The 14,351-nt window shown below is 46.5% G+C and overlaps 1 protein-coding gene across 1 annotated transcript; it reads right to left on the minus strand.

Moving 5' to 3' along the window:
• Positions 1 to 5,574: 5,574 nt before the first annotated feature.
• On the minus strand, positions 5,575 to 9,775 carry LOC119458790 (uncharacterized). The gene is made up of 2 exons (XM_049671432.1): positions 8,460 to 9,775; positions 5,575 to 6,116 (listed from the first exon to the last, which is right to left on the minus strand). Exons 1-2 carry the CDS (start codon positions 9,583 to 9,585, stop codon positions 5,575 to 5,577), a joined length of 1,668 nt encoding a protein of 555 aa, XP_049527389.1. The 5' UTR covers positions 9,586 to 9,775.
• Between the last annotated feature and the right edge of the window lie 4,576 nt (positions 9,776 to 14,351).

Here is a 14,351-nt window from a genome sequence, read left to right on the forward strand (position 1 = left end):
GGTAGCGATGCTCCGTATATAGTCAGGAGACGGCTAAAACTCGTATGCGGCCTAGTTGTTGGCAGGCAAGCAAGATGGTGAAAGGGGGTCCTTGCGACATGTCGAATGTGCACTCTTAGAGCGTCGACTGCAAAGTACGTTGATACAGGGTAGTCACGTGCTATGGCGATTGTGGCCGCTGTGGATGCACACTTAGGGAGGCCGAAGCACGTCCGTAGAACTTGGGTTTGCATACTCTGGAGTGTTCGAAGGTTCGTTTTACTGGGGCTTCCCAGCACTGGGCAGGCTGTATCTTAGGAAGCCCATAAATAATGCATGGTATAGCTGTAGCATCGATTGCACAGATGCACCCCAAGACTTTCCGCCGACAAATTTGAATACATGTGCTATTGCAGTCAACCTCTTTTTCATATATGAAATAAGTGGCGTCCAAGACAAATCATGATCGATGATGACTCCAAGGAAACGGTGTTTAATTTTGTAAGCAATTACTTGTCCAATTATGCGTAGAACATATGGAGTCATTGTTTTGCGCGTAAATGCGACTAATCGGCACTTTTCGGAGGAGAATTCTAGGGGAATTCTAGTGGAGAATTCTATACGCAGATAGGACGACGTTTGTGTGACCGCCTTCTGCAGTCTCGCTCGTATCTGCGGACGAGTTACGCCGGCCGCCCAGATGCAGATATCATCTGCATAGATGGATATATGAACCGTCCTTGGCAATGATCCAACAAGGCCTAGCAGTGCTACGTTGAAGAGCGTGGGGCTTAACACTCCGCCTTGTGGCACACCTTTGCTGGTGACATGGTGGGATGTCATTCCATCTTCTGTAAGTACGAAGAAGGATCTATCCTCCAAATAGCTGTGAATCCAGCGCAGTGCATGGCCACCAATGCCCACATCTATCCAAGCATCGAGGATTGCTTGGTGCGCTACATTATCATATGCGCCTTTCACATCAAGAAACATCGCCACCGTTAAACGTTTCATGCTCTTTTGGTGTTGAATAGATGTTACCAAATCAAGCACGTTATCGACCATTGACCGACCGCGCCGGAAGCCCGCCATTGCATTGGGATATACCTCATTGTGTTCCAAATACCATTCAAGACCCGTCAACACCATCCTTCCCATTAGTTTCCCAACACAACTGGTAAGAGCGAAGGGACGGTACGATGCCAAGTCTAATGGATACTTAGAGCTCTTAAGTAAAGGTATTAGGTGGCTGACTTTCCACTCACAAGGAATCAATCCTTCGCGCCAGGATTCGTTGTATCTCTCCAAGAGTACACTGCGGGCTTTGTGGCCAAGGTTTCCAAGTGCCTTGTATGTGACACCGTCGGGCCCAGGCGATGATGACTTCCTACAAGTCGCCAGCGCAGCTTCGAGCTCCTCCATAGAGAACAAGAGATCCATGCGAGAGTCCTTGGATGCCGCAACATCACGTGCTAATGGTACAGGTCGTGTTGGCAAGCCAGCGATTCTTGCGCAGAAATCCTCAGCAACGTCGATCTCACGTCGTCCTTGATGCAGGGCAAGAGACTTAAAAGGGTGGCGCTGTTGTGGAGACGATTGTAGGCCACGCAGAGTTCTCCATATGTGGGACAGAGGCTTTCGAGGATCCAAGGACTCGCAAAAGGATTTCCACTTGTGAGATTGTAGCGTATCGATGCGGCGCTGGATTTTCTTTTGGATCCGCCTCGCCTCCCTCAGATCATGAATACATTTCGTACGCCTGTATCTTCTTTCCGCATGACTCAAGTAACCAATAGGCGTATGCAGCACCACAATGCGCACCCGTCATAGTAACGGTCTTGTCGTGCCCCAGGGAGGCAGGTCTTGATATCCCGCGCCGATATCTCGAATGATAGCGGTTGATGACCCACGTTGCCAGGCATGGTTGGCTGAGACGAGCTGCACCTGACGAAATGAAGCCTCCTTTCAATGAAAACTTCTATGAAATCAATGAAATTTAAATCCAGACAGTAGCAATCGGATTGGTTATCGGATTCAAATCAAATAACCGTACAATACGCTGAACACTAGGTACACGACCTAAAAGATGCCATTACGATGGACTGTAATTCCACAAGGATACCAAAACAGCAGTCAAGTTTGGGTTAGATAGACTTGCATGTGAATAGCATTGATAAAGCCACAAGTGGAATGATGTGTTGTCAGAAATATTGAGACGTGTACAAGTAAAGTGTACTAGAAGATGGTAGTGTGTTCAGGGGCGGGCACGCACCGTGCATTGCCGTGAGGCGGCAAGTGTGGAAAGGTCCTGCACTTGGATGCCAGCGCACGCGACAGCTGCGCCGCCTCCAGCCCCCATCGATCCATCGCTCATTCCTGCTGTTGTCAGTTGTGCTGGTTATAAATCGCTAGCGCGTACGTCGAAGTTTGTGTTGTTGGTGAGTCTTTTTTTTTGTTTATGTAGTTCAAACGACGCTTTGTTAAAAAAAACAAAGGCTTCATTTTCTCCGAGGTATTACAGTTTAAATTCTACGTAGCGGTTGTCACCGCAATATAAAGATCTGAATGCGTCTAATTATTTACTTTGTTATTGAATTAATTTCAATTATCCTACTTTGAAATATTTCAAGTAATTAAAACTGATTACTATAAATCTATAAATAAATTATGCAACGCTCGTGAAAGAGAAGGAAAGAAGCGCACAGGAGAGACCAAGAGAAGAGAAGAGGAACAACTGGGCCAGATTAATTATGTCTGATTAAACGGAATGTTGCATTTTGGCGCAGTCGCAGTTTTGAATCATTTACCATTGCCCGACATGAAGATGGTCGCCTACTGGTGAAGAACTACCAGGAAGATGAAGACGAAGCTGTCGAGTTACCTGAAAATGTCAGCATACGGGACTTCTTGGCCTTCGTAGCTGATTGAGCCAATTCAGCGCTTGAGAATCTCGAATCTGTTGGCTCTGCCAGAGTGAATGTGCGTGTGACTGACTTCCCATGCTGTATTGACAGTTAGAGTAGACAAACCGCAGTTAAAAGCGGAACTCGAGCTGCCGGACATGTTATACAACACCTCTTGCAAAATCAGCAATAGCAAGCGCAGCGAGTGCAAAAGCTACTGACTATGTTGTCATCAACACTCCAATCAACAAAGCAGACGGTGCAAGAACTTATCAAGCCAGAACCTCTCGTTTGTGCATCGTCAAGGCCGTCAACATGGCTTCACTTTATTGAATATGCATGCTCGCAAGACAACTGGACCATGGACTGTGACCGCATCTCTAATTTACGCCAGTACCTTTTGGGAAATGTCAAGTGGTTCGAGTTGTGCTTACCGGTCAAGAAAGGTGTACCATGGGTTAACAAAGGTGTAGAAAGGTCTACCAAAGCATTGGCTTGGAATCCGATAGAATGCTGGGAAAAAGCCATTCCATTCAAGCCCCGAGAAGGATCTGCCATCAACTACTTCTACGAAAAATGGTTGCTTTTGCAACGCGCAGACCCCGACATGCGGGAATCATCACTAGAGCCATTGATTATTCTTGGAATGACAAAATATTATCAGCGCCTAGTCATGATAAGGCAACCTGGGAAATTGGATGTGCGATAGAGCGAACAGGCAGCATTCCAACAAGCAAAAGGATGACCGTTTATTTCACAGTGCACTTATATAGACACGGATCACCTGATCCGTAACACAAGGAATGCGCGCACTGGGTGCGCACTGATATGCGACGTCACGCTATAACACTTCTTCCCCCTTAGATTAAGGTATGTCACCACCTTTGAAAAGGCATTTTTTTTTTAAATATGCATTTTCTCTTCTTTAGATTTCGAGAATTCCCAAACATTCAAAAATGTTCTGCAGAAAGAATTATGTTTTTATCTTATTTAGTTCAAAAGTTATAGCCAACTTACTAACAGCTGGTGAACGGTTCTGAAACCGAAACGAAAGGGATGTGGTAACAAAAACTGATAATTCAACGTAAATCAGCGGCGTATATTGAGATTTTTCTCTTATGTTTTAGTCTGATACGTAAAAGAATATTCAAAGACAATTTGTAAGGCATCTTTTTTTTAAAACATTGCTTTAAATTTCCGTAAGGGGGATGCCTGACGCTACAAGCGTTAAAAGTGCGTCTCTGTTGTTCACGTTGCGCGCGCTTTTGCTGCCGCTCTGAATGCTACTGGGATCGTCGTTTTTATAGCTATTATTTTTAGTAGCAAAAGTAATAACATATTCTGAACGTTTTTATAGGACGGCATGGCCAAGTTCAAGGTAAAAAGGCGATTGAAACAAAAGTTGCAATCAAAACTTTCGAAAAAATAAAAAAAAGAAACATTCGAAAAAAGATTCAAACGACAGTGAAGTCGGTTTATGCTGACCTTTGTACGGATTTAAAGAAGTGCTTGCACGGAAAATCCCAAAATGTAACGAGTTTCGACGGTATGATATGGCAACGGGTACCAAAGACGTCCGCGTGAGCCTACCCATCCTCCTTTTTGGTTTATATGATGCTGTGTGCCACTTCAACGATGGAAAACGAATTACAACAAATATTTTGAGGGAAGCAGGCATTGAACCTGGCCATCACACGTTTGTAGCATGTTGAACCAGTGACCAGTACCGTGTGAAGAAGGCCCAGCATGAATCAACGGGTGAGGCAAAATATCTCCGCAAGAAAATATGGGCTGCAATAAAAGCCAAAACAGAGCTCGTGGCAGTTAAGAAGGGCCCTAGCTATGAACCTAGTGGATTTTAGCCTTCTAGGGCATGATGATCTGGTTTCTGCAAGGATTGGAAAACTTTATTCTTGTTTTTCTCAAAACTTGATTTCTTGCACTTTCCTGTTGCGCAAACAGTTGTAACTTCAAAATCAATAAATAGTTTTAAACGAAACTTTGTACGCGCGTTCCCTTATTACTAGCCTGTGCAATGAACTAGGATTAATGAAAACGAATGATAAGTTTTGATGTAATGATGTTTTATTCCAAGCAATGCAGACAAAAATGACACATTTTTTTGTTTTCTTTGGTATTTTTACTATATCTTGATTCCCAATCATTGGATGGCAAAGATCCTAGTTCGTTGCACAGTCTGGTTAGTTGGCTACCTCTGTGCCAAAAAGTTTACGATTCCTGCACTCCATTCGCTAGTTATGAATGTTCGCGTAACAGCCAAATTTTGGCAATGTTTTGTCAATAACAAATGCCAGTATAATTTTTTTCACTCTTTTTTGCTTTTGAATATCATTTAAAATGGTCCTTTATATGGTCAATGTGAAATAAAAATTTATTGGCCAAAACTAAAAAAATTTTTGAAAAAGGTGGTGACATGCGGGAATCATCACTAGAGCCATTGATTATTCTTGGAATGCCAAAATATTATCAGCGCCTAGTCATGATAAGGCAACCTGGGAAATTGGATGTGCGATAGAGCGAACAGGCAGCATTCCAACAAGCAAAAGGATGACCGTTTATTTCACAGTGCACTTATATAGACACGGATCACCTGATCCGTAACACAAGGAATGCGCGCACTGGGTGCGCACTGATATGCGACGTCACGCTATAACACTTCTTCCCCCTTAGATTAACTTCGAAAGTCACTGGGTTGGTATCTGTTCGGGGGATGTCGCACACGGGCACTACGACGAAGAAGTGGCAGCTCGGCTGTAGGTGCAGGGTCTGGCTGGTTCGAAGAGCCGGGGGCAGCTGTTCCGGGCGTGGGCGATTCAGGTACCGGAAGCTGCTGATTTGCAGACTCTTTCGCGCCTGAAACCCCGAGAGGTGGCACGGCGACTGGCCCACTAGACATCGGAGCAGACGGATGAGCTGTGTCTTCCGAGGCTGTAGGAGCAGTTTGTACTGGCGGAAAGCTTGAGGAACCCGAGCTTGCGTAGCGGGCTCTGATGTGGTCCACATGCGTAAATCGCACAGCCTGCGACACTTTCACCAGATAGGTAACGGGACTAACAACTTGCGTCACGACACCATCGTCCCACGACACGCTTTCACCTCGCACAGTTTTCACCCACACAGCGTCCCCCACAGAAAAACATCGAGGAACCCCACGCGACACATCATGGGTTTCTTTCATGCGCTGTTGCTGCTCCCGCATGGAACGCGTAAAATCTGGTTTAAGCAAAGAGAGCTTCACCCGTGGCTGTCTTTTCAAAAACAATTCTGCCGGGGTCTGGCCAGTGGTACTGTGTGGAGTATTCCGATAACTCATAAGATAGCTGTCCAAACACTCCAGGAAGGAATGCTTCTTGTGGCTAAGTCCGTCATGTAAGACCTGCTTCAACAGAGCTTGTTTGGTTGTCTGCACTAAACGCTCGGCCGCTCCGTTAGAAGCGGCATGATACGGCGGCGTCTTAACATGCCTTACACCATTCACACTCAAGAACGTTGAGAACTCTTCCGAAATGAATTGCGGTCCATTATCACTCACCAGTACCTCGGGTAGACCGTAAGCTGCAAACACACAACGTAACTTTTCAATGGTTTTGTTAGCAGTAGTGGATGACACAGGCCAGACCTCGATCCATTTCGAGAACACGTCGACGAGGACTAACAACGCCTGGGAGCCCTTTACAGCATAGTCCACGTGCACGCGTTGCCAGGGTCTGGTGGGATAATTCCATGGCTGCAAGGGAACAGGTGAAGCCGCGTTCTGAACGGCCTGACACACCCGACACTGTCGAACGTAGCTCTCAATCGAAAGGTCGAGACCCGGCCACCAAACAAAGCTTCTTGCGAGCGCTTTCATGCGGCTAGCTCCCGGGTGGTCTTCATGCAATTGATGCAAAACCATTAGCCGAAGCTTATCAGGTATGATCACCCGTGATCCCCATGTTATGCATTCTTGCTCTACTGATAGCTCATCGCGACGTGAATAAAATGGTCTCAACTCTTCGGAGCACTGCGAAGGCCAGCCATTTAGAATGAAGTGTGTCACGCGAGATAAGGTGGGATCACGTCTGGTAGCTTTAGCCACGTCATCAGATTTTAGTGGCATGCTGTCAAAAAGCAAGAGACACTCGGGAGGCTCGTCGGCCGCTACAATAGGCCGTGGTAGTCTGGACAGAGCATCAGCCACTTCAACGTTTCTTCCTTTTCGATATTTTAGTTTATACCTATATGCTGCCAACGTCATTGCCCATCTTTGCATTCGAGCTGCCGCAAGGGTAGGCACAGATTTGTCTTGGCCTCATATTCCGAGCAGTGGCTGATGGTCTGTGTAAAGAGTGAACTCTCTTCCATACAAGTAGCGGTGAAATTTTTTTAGCCCAAACATCAGTGCTAATGCTTCCCGCTCACCCTGAGCATAGTTCTTCTCAGCTGATGTAAGTGTTCTAGACGCAAACGCCACTGGCCTCTCTTGTCCCTCTGCAGTCTCATGAAAAAGAACAGCACCCAAACCATAGGGCGAAGCATCACATGACAGAGCAATTGGTTTCGCTACGTCGTAAAAGGTGAGCACAGTACTCTTCACAAGCAACTGCTTCGTAGCAGCAAAAGCTTCGCTACACTCCCGTGTCCACGACCACTTTTCGCCCTTGCGCAACAGACGATACAGTGGTTCTGCCACGCAGGCAATGTTGCTTAAAAACTTTGCGTAAAAGTTTAACATGCCTAGATAAGCCTTTAGCTCTGTTTGACAAGTGGGCTCTGGCGCTTCCGTGACCGCTTTTATCTTTTCTTCCGTGGGATAGATACCGTCAGCGCACACAGTGTGACCTAGATAAGTCACGGTGTCCTGAAAAAAACGACACTTTTCTTCTTTCAGAGTCACGTTGTAATCATTAAGCCGCCGCAGAACTAGTTCCAACGTCTTTTGGCAGTCGGTGAAGTTTTTTCCGGACACAATGACGTCATCTATGTAGCAACCTACGTGCGGTATGCCCTTGAGCACCTCATCCATGAATGACTGAAAAATGGCTGGCGCGCTGGCTACACCAAACGGTAACCGCTGGAACTCGAAAAGTCCCACGTGCGTGTTAATAGTTAGCAGTGGTCGGGACTCGGTAGCGAGCGGAATCTGCTGATACGCGGCTGAAAGATCCAGCACACAAAACACCTTGCCACCCGCTATTGCAGAGTACAAGTCTTCTGGACGAGGCAATGGGTAGTGGTCGGTCTTTAGCGCGGGATTTATTGTTACTTTGTAGTCCCCGCACAATCTCAGCGAGCCATCTTTTTTCTGAATCACAACCACTGGCGTTGCCCAATCGCTTTGCATCACGCGGCGTATAACTCCGCTTTTTTGCAGCCTTTCCAGCTCCCTTTCTACGTTATCTCGTAGCGCATATGGAACGTTTCTGGCCTTGCCCAAGACTGGCGTACAGTTCTGTTTAAGAACTATCCTTGCTTGGTAGTTCTTTACTACTCCGGGTTGCTTAGAAAACACCCCTTGGAACTTTTGTTTCACTGCTTCCACCTTGCTAGCGTCGTTTACATTTACGGACAACACACTTTTCCAGTCAAGCCCTAGCATCTCGAGCCAATTTCGCCCCATCAGCAGTGGAAGCTGTTTGCCGTGATCTTTGACAATGATAACTGGCAGTCGTAAAGACTGCTTTCCTGTCGTGACGATAACGTTGCATTGTCCCTTCACTGGAATGGGTTCCCCAGTGTATGTTCTTAGGATGACTCGCGACGGCTCGCACTTGACATGAGGAAATGCGTTCAGCTTAACACTCTCAGGAATTAGGGTTACAGCAGCTCCCGTGTCAATCTGCATGCAGATGTCTTTCCCTTCTACGTTTACTTGCACTTCGTATCCAGAACGAACGGTGTTAATAACATGGTACACATCGAATTCAGAGTCACTATCAGAGCAGTCCACCACGTTCGCAGTTTTTAGTTCTCTGCACTTGCTGGGACACATCTTCTGTAAATGGCCGATTTGTGAACAGCTGTGACACTGGACATTCTTATACCAGCAAACACTAGCGGCATGCGCCTTGCCACATCTTTCGCAGATTCGCTTGACGTCCTTGAATTTCCGAAGCTTCAATTTCTTTTCAGTTCCCTGAACTCTTATCGCCATGGCATGCAGCGTCGCTTCCTTGCCTTCTGCATGCAGTAACGCTGTTTGTCGCGCAGCCTGCTCCCGGTCCAAGGCTATCTTGCACGCCTTTTCAAAGGTTAAACTGTCTTCAGCAAACAAGGCGAGTTGCGTTTCTTCGCGTCTTATGCCTGCCACTAATCTGTCTCGCAGTGCGTCTTGCATGAACAGACCGAAATCGCACTTCCTTGCTAAATGCTTTAAGGCCACTATGAAATCCTCGACGCTTTCTTGTTCCTCTTGTGCTCGCTTGTTAAATTTGCAGGGCTCGGCGATCACAGAACAGCTTGGGCTATAGTGCTTCGTTAACAGCACTGTCACCTCTTCGAAGGATTTGTCCCCAGGAACGGCGGGTACTACCAAACTTTTGAGCACCTCGTACGTTCGTGGTCCTATCACGCTCAGAAATACGGCCAGCTTCTTTTCCTCTTTGATATCGTTTGCAGTGACGAAATGCTCAAAGCGTTCTAAATAGGATTCAAAATTCTGCTCCTTCTCGTCGTACTCGTCTAGCTTCCCGAGTCGCGCCATTTCCAGTGAAGTGACGGTATACTTATCGGTTCGCTCTTCCGATGACTGCGTTGACTCGTTGCTGTGGTACCGACGATTTCAACCGTTCCGGGCCAGGGCAGCCGCCGCCTTCCTTTCCGTGGCTGTCGACCGCCGACTGTCTATGATACTGCTTCGGCACTGAGCTAGTGGAAGCGGGCACATCCCATCCTCGTCGCCAGTGCGATAGAGCGAACAGGCAGCATTCCAACAAGCAAAAGGATGACCGTTTATTTCACAGTGCACTTATATAGACACGGATCACCTGATCCGTAACACAAGGAATGCGCGCACTGGGTGCGCACTGATATGCGACGTCACGCTATAACAGGATGAACTCCTACAGTCACTGAAAGACGTTCCCGACGACCTTTTACTAGCCAATGTGCAGGAGAGCAACATCAGTAGCCGAAGCTAAGCCATTGGATCCCCGGAAGACCAGGCGTGTAGGGGCCGCAGCACTACAGCGAATATTGCTGAAATTGACTCAACCAAAGAGTGGACTCGTAACCCGAGACAAATAAAGGAGCCGGTAAGCCCGTACTTTTCATTCTTTTTGGAGACACCGAAAGAAACCGTTTTCTTGGCGTAGTCTGCAGCAGGCCTACTGTACGCAAACATGAGCGTCAGCGGAAACGTCATTGAAGTATTCATTGACACTGGAGCTTCAGTTAGCATAGCTAATTCGCTACTAATTACGCAAGACCAAGTATTCAGCGGGAAAGTTGTCAAGGTACACAGTTACGGCGGAAGTTCTCCAGCACTAGACAAGTGGGCACGCGTGTGCGTGAAATTTCAAGCAAGCAAAGCAACTGTAGAAGTACTACTCGCTAATGACGCCACATTTAACATTATACTGGCGCGCTCTGACATGAAAAGAATTTAAAATAAACATCTCATGGCGTGATGAAGTCGTTGTAGGTATCCCGGTTACGACATCCCAGTTGAATGTGTGTGCAGACTCTCAAACACGTCTCAAGTTGGTCAGAGAGAATTCGGATGTACCGACGCAGTTGCCGGAGCTGATATGCATCGTAGGTTACCCTCCGACAGTCAAAGTAAGTGAGGTTCCATTCAAGCTAGCTCAGCGACCCAATACCGGTTAAGAGAAAGACCGGTGGGATGTCCTATGGAAAAAAATAAGAAATTGCTAAGAGGTACAAGGCTTGCTAGATGCTGAAATTATTCGACCATCATCATATGCCCTTGCATCTCCGATCACAATTGTGAACAAAGCTGATGGGACTATCAGGATGTGCACTAATTATAGACTTGTAAAGCGTCAGACTGATTCATTCTCATGCCACATGCCAAGGATCGACGATATTATTGATGAGACAGGCGGATGTTACATGGTTTTCCCGAATCGACCTTTGCAAAGGGTATTGGCAGATCCCGGTGCAAGCAGACTACAAGAAATTCACCATTTCTTACTCCTTTCATCATTTTCGAATGCAACCGACTCCCTTCCGGTTAGAAAAAATCCGGTGCATGGTTTCAGAAGATCCTGAACAGCGTGCTTAGCGAATTTACCGGGATCTTCTGCAACGTTATGTGGATGACATCCTCATTTATTTGAAGAATCGTGATGACCACTGCTCGCATCTATCCCGTGTACTAGAGGCACTTAGCAAAGCTGAGCTAGAGATTAACGTAAAGAAGAGGGAATTCTTTAAGAACACCATTGTCTTCCTAGGGACAGTATTTGAGGGACAAACAAAAAGCACGAAAGAAGAGTGCGTCAGGCGCATCTCCCAAATGGCCATCCAAACGGCCTGACTTGCATTCTCTTCGATTGCTCAACGAGTGTACAAAAAACTTTAAGACTGTATCACGATTCTCCGGAATCAGGTGGATCATGACGGCTTTTGGAGGGCGTACTGGAAGATTAAACAGAGATTTCACTGGAGTACGATGAAACAGAATATGTGAAGACGTGTCATCGATGCCAGCTCTGCAAAGCGCAGTTCAGACCCCGTGGAAGCACAATGGTTATACCAAAATACTCAGAAAACCATTTGAAACTATACACCTTGACTTCGCAGAGCTCAAAAAAAAAAAAAAAAAGGGGGCAGGGTGTAAGAAATACGCAAGCTTTCTTCCTACTGGCCATTGATGAGTGCACGCTTATGGTGGCATGCAGGCCCGGGAAAGAAGATTCTAACAGCGTTATCTCATTGATTAACCGTGATATGTTCAAACACGCCAAAGTAATCATCGCTTAGAATGGTACAGCTATTAGAAGTGATCGCTTGAAAAGATGAGAGGAACATTGAGCTTCGTTTTGCTGCACCATACCATCCCAAAGAAAATGGACTTGCGGAGAAAGCGATACGAGATGTGAAACAGTTCATCGCGCTCTACCCGGGATTCTCCGGGGGTTGGAAATGTGCCCTTGACGCGACTGTGAACCACCACAATCTCTAACACATGGCTGGCTTGGGGTGCACACCGTACTTCGCATACCATGGCAAATCGGAATGGCTTCCCACAGACCACCTGTTGGGAATCACGAATCTATTGGTGCTGCAAGAACGAAAGAAGTCTGAAGACCAAAGTGCAAAGTACAAGACCGCCATGAAAAGAAATTACGACCGCCGACATTCAGTAAAACCACCGCGCATACAAGTGGGAGATTACGTGCTTGTTCGGAGGGGTCTGCAAGGATCAAAAGCTCCTTTTACCGGACCCTACAAAGTTGTGAAGACCACTTACCAGCAAGGCATTTTAAGGACGCTGTGCTACAGTGGACAGCAAGATGTTATTGAGACGACATCTGAGAACAACGTGGCACCATATCAACCCAGGAGGGTTGACGACAGAGGGGAGGCCCGTGTGAAGCTCGTGAAAGAGGAGGAAGTGCACAGAAGAGACCAAGAGAAGAGAAGGCGAACAAGGGGGCAGATTAATAATGTCTGATTAAACGAAATTTTACAATTAATTATTTAATTATATAAATATTAATTGTAAGCTTGCTTTGCATTACTCATATTACCTAAGTCATTGAGTATTTATGGAAATAATCATTCGGTAATAAATTACTTTTGCTATATCCAATAGATTGTTGATCATGTGACTGTTAGAAAGGAAGTATGCAATGCCGTTATTGAATGTTCATGTATTGTTTGAGTAATATCTGCATACGAAGGAGTAGGTTTTCATTGAGACATTTTTTAGTTTGCGACACGTAATTGTAAGAATTGCATGTGCATATCCAAGAAGTTCTCTAACGGATTATGGCTCAGCCAGGTTGCCTTCGAAACAGGGACATGTTAGCATTCACGTGTTAGCGATTAAAAAAGCAGTCTTAAGCAGGATGTATGCAAACTGCCGTAGCGCATCGCAAGCGGTGCACGATGCGACAGCCCACGCTCTGGTGGCGCCATCTCGTGGTTTTTGACCCCAAGCGTGGCAGCCGTGAGTCCTCCCTGAACACACAGACCCACATTTTCGTACACCATAGTACAATGAATGTGCGACAGATAACACATATACATCGCATGCTTCAGTGACAAACCCAGAAATGAGTCGTGAATAAGTACACCCTTTTGCTTATTATTATTTATTAATATCTAATAATAACAGTATTATATTAATATTTCTTTGAATTTCGCAGTTTCACCCGAAAGGCGAAGCATCAATTGCGAGTAAGGAGTAAGGATAGTAAGGATAGTAGTTTTATCAGCTGTATAACCTTAGAGATGCAGCAGTACCAGTAACGCGCAGAACTGTTGTCGACGCCTTCGGCGTTTTGCCCGCGTTCGCACCGAACGCGCGCGGCCTTGGTGACTGTTGCCGGTGCCTCTGGGGGCGCTCGGAGGTTTTCGATAAGATCAGAACGGGACACTCGTCGAGCAGCGTCGGAAGTCTTTACCACCTTCTCACCTCGCAACGTTTGGATATAAATACGCATTTGGTGCCGCAGCTGAACGTCGCTTCCCCTCCCTCCCACACCGTCGTCCCACGGCCTTTCGCGCGGCGGAAGAAGTCGCGTTTGCTCTCCGCCGTGCGTTCGCTCCCCGTGAAAGCGCGCGTCCCTCGTACGCTTTCACTCGCTCATACAGCATACGGCGCGCGGCGACGATTTCATCGCCATTGGACTCTTTACGGAACCTCACGGCGACGGCGACAGCATAAATCCGCTTGGAGTGTCCATATAATTGCTATCGCAATAAAATATTGATCGACTGTCAACCTCATGGCGTGTCAGCGACCCTATTGCGCCGAGGGGCACTTAAAGCGAACAGCGCAATTGCATGCATCCGAATTGGAAATCGTTTTACGCGCCCGTGCAAACTGACGCTGGCACGCCATGCACTAACCACTCCCGTGATATTAATCGATACACACGACTTTCCACATATTGCTATTTCGACGCGAACATAACGCTGCAAATCATACCACCTAGCTCATGAAAATCTCAATTAAATCTCAAGCTAGTTCTAATATTTGCGCGCAAAAAGCTTCGGTGCAATGTAACGCCGGTTTCCAACATTCGAAGAACTTAGGCAGTTTTATACGTGGCCTGTGTCCTTTATACTAACTTTTTCAAGAAATAAAAAAAGAACAAATTTTGTTGCGGTAGGCCACCCTTTTAGCAAGTCTCGGTCGTGTTCCAGGTCGATGCGTGAAACGGACTTGTAAAACCCCATGTCCTTCGAGATTGCGCGGGTCGGCTCGTACCCTGTAATGTCCAGGAATTATTGAGTAGTAGTAAAAATTATTTTTGCTTCTATTTCTGCTTACAA

The sequence above is a fragment of the Dermacentor silvarum genome, chromosome 7 (assembly GCF_013339745.2).
Source record: "Dermacentor silvarum isolate Dsil-2018 chromosome 7, BIME_Dsil_1.4, whole genome shotgun sequence".
NCBI classification, from domain to species: Eukaryota; Metazoa; Arthropoda; class Arachnida; order Ixodida; family Ixodidae; genus Dermacentor; species Dermacentor silvarum.

Coding starts and splice junctions, on each gene's coding strand:
- LOC119458790 (XM_049671432.1), bottom strand. CDS start 9,585: ATGGCGCGACTCGGGAAGCTAGACGAGTACGACGAGAAGGAGCAGAAT. Junction 6,117..8,459: donor GCTAGGGCTTGACTGGAAAA/GTGTGTTGTCCG, acceptor TGCTTAAACCAG/ATTTTACGCGTTCCATGCGG.